We start from the raw sequence: 19,041 nt of genomic DNA, 5'->3' as shown, positions 1-19,041 counted from the left end.
AAGATAGTAACCATATGACATCCATCCCCAACCAATGCTAATTAAGATAGTAACCATATGACAACCATCCCCAACCAATACTAATTAAGAGAGTAACCATATGACATCCATCCCCAACCAATGCTGATTAAGATAGTAACCATATGACAACCATCCCCAACCAATGCTAATTAAGATAGTAACCATATGGTAACCATCCCCAACCAATACTAATTAAGAGAGTAACCATACGACAACCATCCCCAACCAATGCTAATTAAGATAGTAACCATATGACAACCATCCCCAACCAATGCTGATTAAGATAGGTTGCCATATGCTTACTAGGACTTCAGAAATTTGTTTGAAATATAGCTCTCCGTTTCCTTTTTTCAACAAATATTAATTGTTAATGAATACTCCCATAATTCAAACATTTACAAAGACAATACATCGATTTTTATAGATTTTTTTACTTTCACAAATTCACCTCACCTACCAAGATCATCAACTCATAAATTCACCTCACATCAGTTATTTCAAAGAATTCACACATTTGAACGTTAAAATTATTACGAGGAGACATAGATTGGGAGTAACTAGCACTGTGACAACTGACCCCATTCTCCCCTACCCTGAACCATTGGTTAGCCTCCAGGATAAAAGTTTTGTTCCTGTTGAGTGAACACTGTTTGATCGATCTAAACCCTGAATGTAATAACACATATTACAGATCATTCAGTAAGGTGCATACTTCCATGGCAGACAGCCAGACCACTGTTACAGCAGCGTTTCAGGCTTGATCGATACCTATCTTACAAGACAGTGTAAGATAGGTATCCAGCTGGATAAGGCACTAAGCACATGGCTTCCATTAAGGCCAAGCAGGCAGTAGGATGGCCACAACACACACACACACACACACACACACACACACCCAGCGCTCGGCGCGGGATCCGAAGACAGGTGAGTTTGAGCTTGAGCACCTTCCATTAGTTGCTGCCAGGGAGTGACTGTTCAGATTCATCACATGGGTTGACTCTGAGGGATTACTTTATCCTATCCTAGGTATTCCTTAAAGAGGTGGGGTTTCAGGTGTCTCCGGAATATTGCATTTGTCCTGGCGTCGTGAGGTTGTTCCACCAGCAGAGCAGCGAACAGTTTCTGCTGTCTGCAGCATAGCATGAGAAGACAGAGAGTCTTTCTGCTGTCTGCAGCATAGCATGAGAAGACAGAGAGTCTTTCTGCTGTCTGCAGCATAGCATGAGAAGACAGAGAGTCTTTCTGCTGTCTGCAGCATAGCATGAGAAGACAGCCTTTCTGCTGTCTGCAGCATAGCATGAGAAGACAGCCTTTCTGCTGTCTGCAGCATAGCATGAGAAGACAGTATTTCTGCTGTCTGCACCATAGCATGAGAAGACAGAGAGTCTTTCTGCTGTCTGCAGCATAGCATGAGAAGACAGCCTTTCTGCTGTCTGCAGCATAGCATGAGAAGACAGAGAGTCTTTCTGCTGTCTGCAGCATAGCATGAGCAGACAGTCTTTCTGCTGTCTGCACCATAGCATGAGAAGACAGAGAGTCTTTCTGCTGTCTGCACCATAGCATGAGAAGACAGAGAGTCTTTCTGCTGTCTGCAGTATAGCATGAGAAGACCGTCTTTCTGCACCATAGCACGAGAAGACAGCGAGTCTTTCTGTGTTATAGGATGAGAAACAAGAGACATGCTCTTATGTAAAGCGCTTTAAGCAACATTAATACATTTTAACATCATACATTTTAACAGCCTATAGATTATTCTACATAACAGCCTATACATTATTCAAATCAAATTTTATTTGTCACATACACTTGGTTAGCAGATGTTAAATGTGAGTGTAGCGAAATTCTTGTGCTTCTAGTTCCGAAAGTGCAGTAATATCTAACAAGTAATCTAACAATTCTCCCAACAGCTATATAATACACACAAATGGGGTAAATGAGAATATGTACATGTAAGTATATGGATGAGCGATGGTCGAGCTGCATAGGCAAGATGCAGTAGATGGTATAAAATGCGGTATGTAGATGTGATATGAGTAATGTAAGATATGTAAACATTATTCAAGTGGCATTATTTAAAGTGGCATTGCATGAAGTGACTAGTGATCCATTTATTAGTGTCCAGTGATTGGGTCTCAATGTAGGCAGGAGCCTCTCTGAGTCAGTTATTGCTGTTTAGCACACTGATGGCCTTGAGATAGAAGCTGTTTTTCAGTCTCTCGGTCCCAGCTTTGATGCACCTGTACTGACCTCGCTTCTGGATGGTAGCGATGTGAACAGGCAGTGGCTCGGGTGGTTGTTGTCCTTGATGATCTTTATGACCTTCCTTGACATCGGGCGCTGTAGATGTCCTGGAGGGCAGGTAGTTTGCCCCCGGTGATGCGTTGTGCAGACCTGTTGCTCAGCCTTCACCACACCGTCTGTGTGGGTGGACCATTTCAGAATGTCCGTGATGTGTACGCCGAGGAACTTTAAAACTTTCCACCTTCTCCACTGCTGTCCCTTCGTTGTGGATAGGGGGGTGCCCCCTCTGCTGTTTCCTGAAGTCCACGATCATCACCTTTATTTTGTTGATGTTGTGTGAGAGGTTGTTCTCCTGACACACACTCAGAGTGCCCTCACCTCCGCTCTGAAGGCTGTCACATCATTGTTGGTGATCAGGCCTACTACTGTTGTCGTCTGCAAACTTGATGATTGAGTTAGAGGCGTGCGTGGCCACGCAGTCATGAGTGAACAGGGAGTACAGGAGGGGGCTGAGCACGCACCCTTGTGGGGCAACAATGTTGAGGGTCAGCGAAGTTGAGATGTTGTTTCCTACCTTCACCACCTGGGGGCGGCACGTCAGTAAGTCCAGGACACAGTTGCACAGGGCGGGGTTCAGACCCAGGGCCCCCAGCTTGATGATGAGCTTGGAGGGTACTATGGTGTTGAATGCTGAGCTGTAGTCAATGAACAGCATTCTTACATAGGTATTCCTCATGTCCAGGTGGGATAGGGCAGTGTGCAGTGTGATGGCGATTGCGTCATCTGTGGAACTGTTGGGGCGGTAAGCAAACTGAAGTGGGTCTAGGGTGGCCGGTAAGGTGGCGGGGATATGATCCTTGACTAGTCTCTCAAAGCACTTCATGATGACAGAAGTGAGTGCTAAGGGGTGGTAGTCATTTAGTTCAGTTATCTTTGACATCTTGGGTACAGGAACAATGGTATTCATCTTAAAGCATGTGGGGACAACAGACTGGGATAGGGAGCGATTGAATATGTCTGTAAACACAACAGCCTATAATTTATTCTACATTTTATCAGCCTATATGATTATTCTACATTTTATCAGCCTATATAATATTCTACATCTTAACAGCCTATAGAATCTTCTTATTGTTAATGCTGTTACTTCACATGTATACCTAGTCAAATCTGTCAGGAAGTATATTATAAATAATGATGTATAACCTACTTCCTAACCTACCTCTTTAGAAATGAATTTGAAAGTCACTGATTGTAGTCACTACACTACATCAAGTCCAGCTCTAACTAAAGCTCTTCATAATCAGACATGATTTGCACCGTTGTTTTAGAGCCATTGGTTGTTTTGTTGAGTGAAGGCTGCGTTAATTTGCCTGAGTGATTTACACGAGCAGTTAGAGAAGGAGACGCGGGTCTATCTCAGGTCAGATACACAGTGAGTGCTGCTTCAAAAAACTATTCAAATGCAAATCTACAGAGTATATTCAGACCAGAGTAGAAGACATATTCAGACCAGAGTAGTAGACATATTCAGACCAGAGTAGAAGACATATTCAGACCAGAGTAGAAGACATATTCAGACCAGAGTAGAAGACATATTCAGACCAGAGTAGAAGACATATTCAGACCAGACTGGTAGACATATTCAGACCAGAGTAGAAGACATATTCAGACCAGAGTAGAAGACATATTCAGACCAGAGTAGAAGACATATTCAGACCAGAGTAGAAGACATATTCAGACCAGAGTAGAAGACATATTCAGACCAGAGTAGAAGACATATTCAGACCAGAGTAGAAGACATATTCAGACCAGAGTAGTAGACATATTCAGACAAGAGTAGTAGACATATTCAGACCAGAGTAGTAGACATATTCAGACCAGACTGGTAGACATATTCAGACCAGAGTGGTAGACATATTCAGACCAGAGTAGAAGACATATTCAGACCAGAGTAGTAGACATATTCAGACCAGAGTAGTAGACATATTCAGACCAGAGTGTTAGACATATTCAGACCAGAGTAGTAGACATATTCAGACCAGAGTAGTAGACATATTCAGACCAGAGTAGTAGACATATTCAGACCAGAGTAGTAGACATATTCAGACCAGAGTAGTAGACATATTCAGACCAGACTGGTAGACATATTCAGACCAGAGTGGTAGACATATTCAGACCAGAGTAGTGTGTGTGTGTGTGTGTGTGTGTGTGTGTGTGTGTGTGTGTGTGTGTGTGTGTGTGTGTGTGTGTGTGTGTGTGTGTGTGTGCGTGTGTGTGTGTGTTGCTCAGCAAAGATCACTTTCACACAGGCGTTGATTTACCCAGACAGGAACAAAAGAGATTGATTATCTGCTTGAAGGGATTTTGGGATTAAAGTCTACTGATCTAGTCAGACACCGTTCGAAAGTCCAGCAGCAGGTGTGGGGACAGAGGAGGAGGGTCAATGAGGTGACAGTAATGACGCATGAGAGGCATATTGTATTGGTGTGTGTAATGGATGTGTATGTACATTGCAGGCTGTGTATAAGTGTGTGTGAGTGTGTTTGTACATTGCAGGCTGTGTATAAGTGTGTGTGAGTGTGTTTGTACATTGCAGGCTGTGTATAAGTGTGTGTGAGTGTGTTTGTACATTGCAGGCTGTGTATAAGTGTGTGTGAGTGTGTATGTAGTAGTAGTTTTATTCCGGAGGATGACAACAGCTCTTACTCCTCAGCAGTGCTGTCCATGTCTCACTGGCAGTGTCCCTGAAACAAGATGTACTGTCCACACTATCTATCATCCGTCAGCACAAAGCCCTGTGTGAAACCACAAAGCCCTGTGAGAAACCACAAAGCCCTGTGTGAAACCACAAAGCCCTGTGTGAAACCACAAAGCCCTGTGAGAAACCACAAAGCCCTGTGTGAAACCACAAAGCCCTGTGTGAAACCACAAAGCCCTGTGTGAAACCACAAAGCCCTGTGTGAAACCACAAAGTGAGAAACCACAAAGCCCTGTGTGAAACCACAAAGCCCTGTGTGAAACCACAAAGCCCTGTGAGAAACCACAAAGCCCTGTGTGAAACCACAAAGCCCTGTGTGAAACCACAAAGCCCTGTGAGAAACCACAAAGCCCTGTGTGAAACCACAAAGCCCTGTGAGAAACCACAAAGCCCTGTGAGAAATCACAAAGCCCTGTGCGGGATAACACACAGACAGTTGGTGAGTGATAACAGACAGTTGGTGAGGGATAACAGACAGTTGGTGAGGGATAACAGACAGTTGGTGAGGGAAAACAGACAGTTGGTGAGGGATAATAGACAGTTGGTGAGGGATAACAGACAGTTGGTGAGGGATAATAGACAGTTGGTGAGGGATAACAGACAGTTGGTGAGGGATAATAGACAGTTGGTGAGGGATAATAGACAGTTGGTGAGGGATAACAGACAGTTGGTGAGGGATAATAGACAGTTGGTGAGGGATAATAGACAGCTGGTGAGGGATAACAGAGACAGCTGGTGAGGGATAACAGACAGTTGGTGAGGGATAATAGACAGTTGGTGAGGGATAACAGACAGTTGGTGAGGGATAATAGACAGTTGGTGAGGGATAACACAGAGATAGCTGGTGAGGGATAATAGACAGTTGGTGAGGGATAACAGACAGTTGGTGAGGGATAACAGACAGTTGGTGAGGGATAACAGACAGTTGGTGAGGGAAAACAGACAGTTGGTGAGGAATAATAGACATTTGGTGAGGGATAATAGACAGTTGGTGAGGGATAACACAGAGACAGTTGGTGAGGGATAACACAGAGACAGTTGGTGAGGGATAACAGACAGCTGGTGAGGGATAATAGACAGTTGGTGAGGGATAATAGACAGTTGGTGAGGGATAACAGACAGTTGGTGAGGGATAACAGACAGTTGGTGAGGGATAATAGACAGTTGGTGAGGGATAACACAGAGACAGTTGGTGAGGGATAACACAGAGACAGCTGGTGAGGGATAACACAGAGACAGTTGGTGAGGGATAACAGACAGTGACAGTTGGTGAGGGATAACAGACAGTGACAGTTGGTGAGAGATAACAGACAGTGACAGTTTGTGAGGGATAACACAGAAAGAGTTGGTGAGGGATAACAGACAGTGACAGTTGGTGAGGGATAACAGACAGTGACCGTTTGTGAGGGATAACAGACAGTGACAGTTTGTGAGGGATAACAGACAGTGACAGTTGGTGAGGGATAATGCAGAAAGAGTTGGTGAGGGATAACACAGAGACAGTTGGTGAGGGATAACAGACAGTGACAGCTGGTGAGGGATAACAGACAGTGACAGTTGGTGAGGGATAACACAGAGACAGTTGGTGAGGGATAACAGACAGTGACAGCTGGTGAGGGATAACAGACAGTGACAGTTGGTGAGGGATAACAGACTGTGACAGTTGGTGAGAGATAACAGACAGTGACCGTTTGTGAGGGATAACACAGAAAGAGTTGGTGAGGGATAACAGACAGTGACAGTTGGTGAGGGATAACAGACAGTGACCGTTTGTGAGGGATAACAGACAGTGACAGTTTGTGAGGGATAACAGACAGTGACAGTTGGTGATGGATAACGCAGAAATAGTTGGTGAGGGATAACAGACAGTGACAGTTGGTGATGGATAACTTCCGGGTTGGAGCGAGCGGTCGCATCCGCACTCGGTCCGCAGGTAGTATTACATTTCATTACATTTCATTATAGTACAACGGTTTGATTTGTCTAATCTTAGCAATCTTAGCAATTTCTTCTTAGCTAGCTACATAGCCGTCTTTGTATCATAGATAATTGCGTAATTATCGTATTTCGTCGTCCTAACGCAGTCTACACTGCTATCTACCCTGCAGCTAGCCAGCTAGCTAACGTCCACCGTCTACCGATTAACAGCACAACTATTACACTCAACTGAACGACTTGATTAGTGTAGTGTTAGCTAGCTACATAGTTGTCTTTGCTGTCTTCGTATCCAAGATAATTGTGTAGTTTAGAGTGTGTAGTTTTAGAGTGATTATCTTAATTTACCGAGGTTAGCTAGCCAGCTATTTGTCGTCCTTAACGTAGGAGACACTGCTAGCTAGCCAACAGCTAGCCAACGTCTACCGAACAGAACTTCCGCACTCAACAACCCGGTCGCATTTCGCTTCGCTCCACAGGTAGTATCACATTTTTCATTTCATTTCATTACAGTACAACGGCTTGATTTGTTTGATCGTAGCTAGCTACATAGCTAGCTACATAGCCGTCTTTGTATCAAAGATAATTGTGTAGTCTAGAGCGATTTCCTAGGTTAGCTAGCCAGCTATTGTCGTTCTTTTAACGCAACGTAACGTAATCAACACTGCTAGCTAGCCAGCTAGCCCCGAATAGCAGCACAGTAGAAACTATTACACTCAACGGAACGACTTGATTAGTGTAGTGTCAACAACGCAGCCACTGCCAGCTAGCCTACATAGTCAACAACGCAGCCTCTGCCAGCTAGCCTACTTCAGCAGTACTGTATCATTTTAATCATTTTAGTCAATAAGATTCTTGCTACGTAAGCTTAACTTTCTGAACACTCGAGACGTGTAGTCCACTTGTCATTCCAATCTCCTTTGCATTAGCGTAGCCTCTTGTGTAGCCTGTCAACTATGTGTCTGTCTATCCCTGTTCTCTCCTCTCTGCACAGACCATACAAACGCTCCACACCGCGTGGCCGCGGCCACCCTAATCTGGTGGTCCCAGCGCGCACGACCCACGTGGAGTTCCAGGTCTCCGGTAGCCTCTGGAACTGCCGATCTGCGGCCAACAAGGCAGAGTTCATCTCAGCCTATGCCTCCCTCCAGTCCCTCGACTTCTTGGCACTGACGGAAACATGGATCACCACAGACAACACTGCTACTCCTACTGCTCTCTCTTCGTCTGCCCACGTGTTCTCGCACACCCCGAGAGCTTCTGGTCAGCGGGGTGGTGGCACCGGGATCCTCATCTCTCCCAAGTGGTCATTTCTCTTTATCCCCTTACCCATCTGTCTATCGCCTCCTTTGAATTCCATGCTGTCACAGTTACCAGCCCTTTCAAGCTTAACATCCTTATCATTTATCGCCCTCCAGGTTCCCTCGGAGAGTTCATCAATGATCTTGATGCCTTGATAAGCTCCTTTCCTGAGGACGGCTCACCTCTCACAGTTCTGGGCGACTTTAACCTCCCCACGTCTACCTTTGACTCATTCCTCTCTGCCTCCTTCTTTCCACTCCTCTCCTCTTTTGACCTCACCCTCTCACCTTCCCCCTACTCACAAGGCAGGAAATACGCTCGACCTCATCTTTACTAGATGCTGTTCTTCCACTAACCTCATTGCAACTCCCTCCAAGTCTCCGACCACTACCTTGTATCCTTTTCCCTCTCGCTCTCATCCAACACTTCCCACACTGCCCCTACTCGGATGGTATCGCGCCGTCCCAACCTTCGCTCTCTCCCCCCGCTACTCTCTCCTCTTCCATCCTATCATCTCTTCCCTCTGCTCAAACCTTCTCCAACCTATCTCCTGATTCTGCCTCCTCAACCCTCCTCTCCTCCCTTTCTGCATCCTTTGACTCTCTATGTCCCCTATCCTCCAGGCCGGCTCGGTCCTCCCTCCCGCTCCGTGGCTCGACGACTCATTGCGAGCTTACAGAACAGGGCTCCGGGCAGCCGAGCGGAAATGGAGGAAAACTCGCCTCCCTGCGGACCTGGCATCCTTTCACTCCCTCCTCTCTACATTTTCCTCTTCTCTCTCTGCTGCTAAAGCCACTTTCTACCACTCTAAATTCCAAGCATCTGCCTCTAACCCTAGGAAGCTCTTTGCCACCTTCTCCTCCCTCCTGAATCCTCCTCCCCCTCCCCCTCCTCCCTCTCTGCAGATGACTTCGTTAACCATTTTGAAAAGAAGGTCGACGACATCCGATCCTCGTTTGCTAAGTCAAACGACACCGCTGGTTCTGCTCACACTGCCCTACCCTGTGCTCTGACCTCTTTCTCCCCTCTCTCTCCAGATGAAATCTTGCGTCTTGTGACGGCCGGCCGCCCAACAACCTGCCCGCTTGACCCTATCCCCTCCTCTCTTCTCCAGACCATTTCCGGAGACCTTCTCCCTTACCTCACCTCGCTCATCAACTCATCCCTGACCGCTGGCTACGTCCCTTCCGTCTTCAAGAGAGCGAGAGTTGCACCCCTTCTGAAAAACCTACACTCGATCCCTCCGATGTCAACAACTACAGACCAGTATCCCTTCTTTCTTTTCTCTCCAAAACTCTTGAACGTGCCATCCTTGGCCAGCTCTCCCGCTATCTCTCTCAGAATGACCTTCTTGATCCATATCAGTCAGGTTTCAAGACTAGTCATTCAACTGAGACTGCTCTTCTCTGTATCACGGAGGCGCTCCGCACTGCTAAAGCTAACTCTCTCTCCTCTGCTCTCATCCTTCTAGACCTATCGGCTGCCTTCGATACTGTGAACCATCAGATCCTCCTCTCCACCCTCTCCGAGTTGGGCATCTCCGGCGCGGCCCACGCTTGATTGCGTCCTACCTGACAGGTCGCTCCTACCAGGTGGCGTGGCGAGAATCCGTCTCCACACCACGTGCTCTCACCACTGGTGTCCCCAGGGCTCTGTTCTAGGCCCTCTCCTATTCTCGCTATACACCAAGTCACTTGGCTCTGTCATAACCTCACATGGTCTCTCCTATCATTGCTATGCAGACGACACACAATTAATCTTCTCCTTTCCCCTTCTGATGACCAGGTGGCGAATCGCATCTCTGCATGTCTGGCAGACATATCAGTGTGGATGACGGATCACCACCTCAAGCTGAACCTCGGCAAGACGGAGCTGCACTTCCTCCCGGGAAGGACTGCCCGTTCCATGATCTCGCCATCACGGTTGACAACTCCATTGTGTCCTCCTCCCAGAGCGCTAAGAACCTTGGCGTGATCCTGGACAACACCCTGTCGTTCTCAACTAACATCAAGGCGGTGGCCCGTTCCTGTAGGTTCATGCTCTACAACATCCGCAGAGTACGACCCTGCCTCACACAGGAAGCGGCGCAGGTCCTAATCCAGGCACTTGTCATCTCCCCGTCTGGATTACTGCAACTCGCTGTTGGCTGGGCTCCCTGCCTGTGCCATTAAACCCCTACAACTCATCCAGAACGCCGCAGCCCGTCTGGTGTTCAACCTTCCCAAGTTCTCTCACGTCACCCCGCTCCTCCGCTCTCTCCACTGGCTTCCAGTTGAAGCTCGCATCCGCTACAAGACCATGGTGCTTGCCTACGGAGCTGTGAGGGGAACGGCACCTCAGTACCTCCAGGCTCTGATCAGGCCCTACACCCAAACAAGGGCACTGCGTTCATCCACCTCTGGCCTGCTCGCCTCCCTACCACTGAGGAAGTACAGTTCCCGCTCAGCCCAGTCAAAACTGTTCGCTGCTCTGGCCCCCCAATGGTGGAACAAACTCCCTCACGACGCCAGGACAGCGGAGTCAATCACCACCTTCCGGAGACACCTGAAACCCCACCTCTTTAAGGAATACCTAGGATAGGATAAAGTAATCCCTCTCACCCCCCCTTAAAAGATTTAGATGCACTACTGTTCCACTGGATGTCATAAGGTGAATGCACCAATTTGTAAGTCGCTCTGGATAAGAGCGTCTGCTAAATGACTTAAATGTTAAATGTTAAAATGATAACGCAGAAAGAGGTGGTGAGGGATAACGCAGAGATAGTTGGTGAGGGATAACTCAGAGACAGCTGGTGAGGGATAACGCAGAGACAGTTGGTGAGGGATAACGCAGAGACAGTTGGTGAGGGATAACTCAGAGACAGCTGGTGAGGGATAACGCAGAGACAGTTGGTGAGGGATAATGCTGAGACAGTTGGTGAGGGATAACGCAGAGACAGCTGGTGAGGGATTATGCAGAGACAGCTGGTGAGAGATAATGCAGGGACAGCTGGTGAGGGATAACGCAGAGACAGCTGGTGAGGGATAATGCAGAGACAGCTGGTGAGGGATAATGCAAATTAGGCTCTGGCCACACAGGCCCAGTGCGGCTGTACCACACAGGCCCAGTGCGGCTGTACCACACAGGCCCAATACCGCTGTACCACACAGGCCCAGTGCGGCTGTACCACACAGGCCCAGTGCGGCTGTACCACACAGGCCCAATACAGCTGTACCACACAGGCCCAGTGCGGCTGTACCACACAGGCCCAATAAAGCTGTACCACACAGGTCCAGTGCGGCTGTACCACACAGGCCCAATACAGCTGTACCACACAGGCCCAGTGCGGCTGTACCACACAGGTCCAATCCTACTTTCAATCTCTCCACTGCCCTCCCACCACCTCTTCACCCCCCCCTTTCCTCCTATCTCACTATTCTCCCTTTATTTCTTCCCTCTAATCTCTGTTTGCACATAAATGCTCCGTAACCTCTAATGTGTCAATCATCTCCACTGTCTATCAGATTCAGTGACATCTGTTGCATAGTGATCCGAGTTATTAATATTGAGTTGCTGAGGATGTTGATGACCCGTCTCGGAGCTGAACGGGCAGCAGCCTACGTGTGTTTACCGTCTTGGGGCCGACCACATGCTCCGCTCAGTCACAAACCTGTCAGGATTATTTAATGGCCGACAGAAAGACAAGCACGGCCCGCTTGTCTTTGCTCCATCTCTAAATCTTTCTGGCTGGTTCTGACCCTATTGATTGGATAAAGGTCCTATTCTGCTGGGCTGTCAGACGAATGGTGATGCGTGGCGGTGCGTGGCGGTGCGTGGCAGTGCTTGGCGGTGCGTGGTGGTGCGTGGCGGTGCTTGGCGGTGTGTGGCGGTGCTTGGCAGTGCGTGGCGGTGCTTGGTGGTGTGTGGCGGTGCGTGGCGGTGCGTGGCGGTGCTTGGTGGTGTGTGGTGGTGCTTGGCGGTGTTTGGCGGTGCGTGGCGGTGCTTGGCGGTGCTTGGCGGTGTGTGGCGGTGCTTGGCGGTGCGTGGCAGTGCGTGGCGGTGTGTGGTGGTGCTTGGTGGTGCTTGGCAGTGTGTGGCGGTGTGTGGTGGTGTGTGGCGGTGCTTGGCGGTGCTTGGCGGTGTGTGGCCGTGCTTGGCGGTGTGTGGCGGTGTGTGGTGGTGTGTGGCGGTATGTGGCGGTGCTTGGCGGTGCTTGGCGGTGTGTGGCGGTGCTTGGCGGTGTGTGTCGGTGCTTGGCGGTGTGTGGCAGTGTGTGGCGGTGTGTGGCGGTGCTTGGCGGTGTGTGGCAGTGTGTGGTGGTGTGTGGCGGTGCTTGGCGGTGTGTGGCAGTGTGTGGCAGTGTGTGGCGGTGCTTGGCGGTGTGTGGCGGTGTGTGGCGGTACTTGGCGGTGCTTGGCGGTGTGTGGCGGTGTGTGGCGGTGCTTGGCGGTGCTTGGCGGTGTGTGGCGGTGCTTGGCGGTGTGTGGCGGTGTGTGGCGGTGTGAGGCGGTGTGTGGCGGTGTGTGGCGGTGTGGCGGTGCGGTGGCGATGTGTGGCGGTGTGTGGCGGTGTGTGGTGGTGTGTGGCGGTGTGTGGCGGTGTGTGGCGGTGCTTGGCGGCCTGGTGGGGCGAAATGCTGATGTGATGACAAGCGATGCTGGGGATGAATGTTGTCATGGGGGGGAGAGAAACACACAATCATGGTTTTGAAGAGAGCCATACTGTCGAAGAGACTCACGGGTATTGTTGGTTGCCATCCAAGCAGCATGTTCTGTGTCTGCTCTGTCACTGACTTGTTGCTGTAGGGGACGCGGAGAGGATGTCAATGCATGTGTTGCGATGCAGTATCGTCAGTTGTGGATCCTCAGAGAAGGAAGGGAAGGACCATCCTCCTCAGTGTATTTAATACAATTAAAATAGTGAAACATTAAAAAGGCTATAATTTTTTTGATAAAATTATACTAAATATATCCACATCACCAAATAATAGTTTAAACCTGTGGATTTGCAACAAAGGTCTGCAGTAGCCTCAACAGCACCCTGTATGGTAGCACCACTGTGTAGCCGGAGGACAGCTAGTTTTCGTCCTACTCTGGGTAAATCGACTTCAATACAAAACATAGGAGACTCACGGTTCTCACCCCCTTCCATAGACTTACACAGTAATTATGAGAACTTCGGGAGGATGTCCTCCAACCTATCAGGGTTCTTGCCGTATGAACTGACCTTTTGCCCACCCAAATTAAAGGGTCAGATAATGAATCTAGCACTGAAAGCATAAGCTACAGCTAGCGAGCACCACAGTGCGTAAAATGTAGTGAGTAGTTGACTCAAAGAGAAAGACAATAGTTGAACAGTTGTGAACAAATACATTTCTTCAAAAATGAAGGAGAAGCAAGAGAGCGAGGGAGAAAGAGAGTGCTAGCTACATTTCGTAGTATTTATTTCACTTACTTAGCTATCTTGCCAGCTTGTTTAACCTACTCGAACATCCGGCGCAAACAGAGAGGGATGCTATGTTAGCTAGTTGGCTTTGGTTTTGTTAATTTATTGCCACCAGGGCCCGCCAGGTGTAACTGCTAAAGTGCTTGCTGACTGTACACTGTATTGCATGATTGTAGCGGTTTTACTAGCTAATGTGTTTGTTTTATTAGCTATGTTGATTTGATGTTAGATAATATGGTGACAACAATGTAGGCCGTGTGTAGTGGTTATCGGTTATGATATGATGGTTTTGCTTGGAAAGGATTTTTCACCTGGTCACAGACAACTGATGTGTTGAGGAGAGAGGAGGAGTGCACGTAGATGTGAGAAGGAATTACAAAGTTATGTGGCTGCTATGACAGTGATCATGGTATTTGTATGTGGCTGCTATGACAGTGATCATGCTGTTTGTATGTGGCTGCTATGAAAATAAACTGTGTTTGCATGTGATCAGAGGTGTATTCATTCCTCCGATTCTGTTGAAAAATGTTTCTTAAATGGAAGCAAACAGAATGGGGATAAACATATCTGACTTTGTCCAAAACAAACTCTTGTTTGCAACTGTTGAACTAATTATTACACCCGAGATCAGCTAGATGCAGGCAAGAGTGTGCAAGGTTGGTAAATAATGTGTCATTGTCTGTTACCTTGATCACACTAATGTCTCTCAACCTGTGCACCTACGTGATAAACTTTCAATCATAGGCTAGGTTATAGAAAAAAATTCAATTCTAAATGATTTCTGAGTGTTGGTGTGCCCCTGGCTATCCTTAAATTAAAAATAAAATAATAATCAGGCCTTCTGGTTAACATAAGGAATTTGAAAGTATATTTTAGAAATTACACTTACTTTTGATACTTAAGTATATTTCAAAACAAATACTTGTAGAGTTTTACTCAAATAGTATTTTACTGGGTAACTTTCACTTTTATTTGAGCCATTTTCTATTAAGGCATCTTTACTTTTACTACAGTATGACTTTTGGGTACGTTTTCTATATTTTACCAGATGTACATGTGGACATTTCAGCTTTGTGCTTTCAGTGATTCAGTGTTACTCTTAGACAGATTCAAGTAGGTGTGGATAATCCTGATCTTAAAGAGGTCAGATCTGCTGATCTTTAGAGCACGGTGAAAGACACTCATCCCACATGACAGCATGGAAATTGGAAGATGGCATCTAGGAGGAAAATGAAGCAAATCTGTCAGACACGATCATGGGACAGACGTGTTGTGAAGATGCAAACAGCAAGGTGAACATTCCCAATGTGACTACCATATGTTATAACTTCATCTGGAAATACTCATGTTTTCTCAGTATGAAAAGGTAAGCTACCGGACATCTCTGAAGTGGCTCAGGTAAGGTTGGAGGGAATGGGGAGGGACAGGGTGGTAATAACAACACTAGTCTCTCTAGCCCCTATCTCTATAACACTCTTTCACTATGTGGTGAAGGATTTCCTGCCCGTAGCAGGCTGGTTGTTGAGGGTCAGGCTAGAGTAGCGCTGTCTATGGTGCTGAATGAATAGCTACACTCCCTGTGTTAGTCCGTGGTGCTGAATGCACAGCTACACTCCCTGTGTTAGTCCATGGTGCTGAATGCACAGCTACACTCCCTGTGTTAGTCCATAGTGCTGAATGCACAGCTACACTCCCTGTGTTTGTTATGCAGGTGAGTGAGGACCCAAAAGCGGTTTAACAAAAACAGAGTCCTTTAATGTCAAAACACAGGGAAGACATAGATCCTCTTCAGATGTATTGAATAGCAAAATAGACAACCCGCAGAGAGGGCGACAAATAAATCATAAAGTCCTTCTGATATTACAGAAAAGTCCCCTTCTTAGCAGCAGAGGAGAATAGCAGGGTTAGCGGCGACAGACTGCTGGTCTCTCTGGGTAGGCGCGGGTTGTAGATGACAGAGGTACCTGATCGCACGTAGCATCAGATGAACAGGCAGATTCCGACAGGACGAGACAAGGGTGAAGCAAACGTGACGATAGTTTGGTTCTGGCATGAGAAACTCAAAACGAGAATCTGACAAAGACAGAAGCAGGAACAGAGAGAGAAATAGAGAACTAATCAGAGGGAAAAAAGGGAACAGGTGGGAAAAGGGTGAAGAGAAGATCAGGAACAGCTGGGGGAAGGAAAGGAAGAGAAGGTAACCTAATACGACCAGCAGGGGGAAACGAAGTGAAGAGAAAGAACATGAACAAGACATAACATGACAATACATGACAGTGTTAGTCCATGGTGCTGAATGCACAGCTACACTCCCTGTGTTAGTCCATAGTGCTGAATGCCAGGCTATACTCCCTGTGTTAGTCCATAGTGCTGAATGCACAGCTACACTCCCTGTGTTAGTGCATGGTGCTGAATGCACAGCTACACTCCCTGTGTTAGTCCATGGTGCTGAATGCACAGCTACACTCCCTGTGTTAGTCCATGGTGCTGAATACACAGCTACACTCCCTGTGTTAGTGCATGGTGCTGAATGCACAGCTACACTCCCTGTGTTAGTCCATGGTGCTGAATGCACAGCTACACTCCCTGTGTTAGTGTATGGTGCTGAATGCACAGCTACACTCCCTGTGTTAGTCCATGGTGTTGAATGCACAGCTACACTCCCTGTGTTAGTCCATGGTACTGAATGCACAGCTACACTCCCTGGGTGTTTCTCAAAATGTATACAACCGTGCCACGAGTACGCAAATTGGAGCACGGGAGGGTCGGAGTATGAGTCCAAATCAATCCGAACCGAACTCGTACTCCGTTTTTAAGCAACGCTGCAAGCTTCAATGGAAAGTCTGCAAAGAAACCACAGAAAGAAAGTATGATGGTGGGTATTATTTGAGCTGAAGCGAGAGAAAATACATTCCCACTTCGGAATAAAATGTTGCCTAATCACATCTCATATGTTGCCTGACTACAATGTTTTATCTTCATACGTTAATAGCTGTGTTAATTTTGGCATGTTTACCTGCCTACGTACCGTAGATCACAAGCCCATAATAAGTCAATAGGGCTAACTGGCTAGCTACTACTATGGTTAGCTAGCCATGAAGAATTGTTAGCAAGCTATCCACAAAGAATTGACATGGTTTGTGAAAGGACTTGCAAGGTACACACGTGTACAGGAGTCTCTCTCTCTCTCAACATAAATACGGGTTGAATTTACAATGGTGTTTTGTTCTTCACTAGTTTCCCTTTTCTTGTGGCAACAAAATATTGCTGCTGTGATTGCACACTGTGGTATTTCACCCAATAGATATGGGAGTTTATCAAAATTTGATTTGTTTTCGAATTCTTTGTAGGTCTGTGTAATCTGAGGGAAATATGTCACTCTAATATGGTCATACATTTGGCAGGAGGTTAGGAAGTGCAGCTCAGTTCCAAAACCTCATTTTGTGGGCAGTGTGCATATAGCCTAAGGCAGCCTTTCTCAATAGCAAGGCTATGCTCACTGAGTCTGTACATAGTGAACCAAGTGAAACCCCCTCGGCCAAACCGTCCCCTATCCCAGACGACGCTGGGCCAACTGCCCGCCGCCCTATGGGAATCCCGGTCACGGCTGGTAATGACACAGCCTGGGATCGAACCCCAGGCTGTAGTGATGCCACAGCACTGGGAGGCAGTGCCTTAGACTGCTGTGCCCCTGCATGCAGTCTCAATTTGGTGTTTGTCCCGTTTTGTGAATTATTGGTTGGTGAGCGGACCGTAGACCTCACAACCATAAAGGGCAATGGGTTCAAGTATTTTTTGCCAGATCCTTATTGGTATATATATACAATCACATCATCAGCTTTTAAATACACACACATTCATCATAATGGAAGGTATATGATGATTGTAGCTACAGGGCTATGGCCAGCGAACCCCTCGAAGGCTTCCATGAGGTCAACTTGGCATCACCCACCACCCCTGACCTCCACGGATTGACCTCTGACACCAGACCCCAATGTCACAGCGCCCCTTCCAGCGCCTTGTACCATACACCATCCCTTAGCTCCAGCCCCTGTCCCCCCAACGCCCTGCGAGCCGACCAGCTGCCCACCCAGCCCATCTACTCTACCCCTAGGCTACTGGGCAGCACTGAACCCCATAATGGAAGCTTTCCGGGGGTTGGAACCCCCCGTCTGGTCAGAGGCGGAGTCAGCAGAGGGGGTGTTCCTGTCTGGAGAGGAAGGGGAGGAGTCTCTGGGTCTGACCAATGACAGCCTGTCCCGCCTCCGCAGCCCCTCAGTCATGGAGATCAAAGAGAAAGCCAATGAGAGACTGAAGGAGGAGCTAGCCAAGGCACAGAGGTTGAACATCAGTTGATAACGGAGTGAAATCCATGCAGAAGGAACGTGTGGTTCTCCTCTCCTCATCAAAGCAGCCATGTTGAATTCAGCGGCAGGTGACTCAACATGTTATCTCCTCCTGTGTTCTCTGAAATTACACCACAAGCCTCTTGCCAATGTTTATTTTTAAACCAACACTCCTGATTGGTCAGGAGGTCCTAAACGTGGTCAAGGTCCTAAACGATATCTTAACCGCCATCGATAAGAAGCAATACTGTGCACCCTTATTTATTGACCTGGCCAAGGCTTTCGACTCTGTCAACCACCACATCCTCATCGGCAGACTCAATAGCCTCACCAACTACTTCTCAGTGTGTCAAATCGGAGGGCCTGTTGTCCGGGCCTCTGGCAGTCTCGATGGGGATGCCACAGGGTTCAATTTTTGGGCCGACTCTCTTCTCTGTATAAATCAATGATGTCGCTCTTGCTGCTGGTGAGTCTCTGATCCCACCTCTATGCAGACAACACCATTTTGTATACTTCTGGCCCTCTTTGGACACTGTGTTAACAACCCTCCAGACGAACTTCAATACCATACAACTCTCCTTCCATGGCCTCCAACTGCTCTTAAATACAAGTAAAACTAAATGCATGCTTTTCAACCGATCGCTGCCTGCACCTGCCCGCCCGTCCAGCATCACTACTCTGGACGGTTCTGACTTAGAATTTGTGGACAACTACAAATACCTAGGTGTCTGGTTAGACTGTAAACTCTCCTTCCAGACTCACATCAAACATCTCCAATCCAAAGTTAAATCTAGAATTGGCTTCCTATTTCGCAACAAAGTATCCTTCACTCATGCTGCCAAACATACCCTCGTAAAACTGACCATCCTACCGATCCTCGACTTCGAGGATGTCATTTACAAACTAGCCTCCAAATACCCTACTCAACAAATTGTTTTGTCACCAAAGCCCCATATACTAGCCACCACTGCGACCTGTACGCTCTCGTTGGCTGGCTGTGGCTCTCGTTGG

The 19,041-nt window shown here is 47.5% G+C and overlaps 1 protein-coding gene across 1 annotated transcript; it reads right to left on the bottom strand.

The window, feature by feature from the left end:
- Positions 1–12,034: 12,034 nt before the first annotated feature.
- Positions 12,035–12,916, bottom strand: LOC115121268 (histidine-rich glycoprotein-like). Its single transcript, XM_029650328.2, has one exon. The coding sequence runs from the start codon at positions 12,914–12,916 to the stop codon at positions 12,035–12,037; it is 882 nt and encodes a 293-aa protein (XP_029506188.2).
- Between the last annotated feature and the right edge of the window lie 6,125 nt (positions 12,917–19,041).

The sequence above is a fragment of the Oncorhynchus nerka genome, linkage group LG20, assembly GCF_034236695.1.
Source record: "Oncorhynchus nerka isolate Pitt River linkage group LG20, Oner_Uvic_2.0, whole genome shotgun sequence".
Classification (NCBI taxonomy): domain Eukaryota; kingdom Metazoa; phylum Chordata; class Actinopteri; order Salmoniformes; family Salmonidae; genus Oncorhynchus; species Oncorhynchus nerka.
This window is presented reverse-complemented; position numbering and strand designations above follow the sequence as displayed.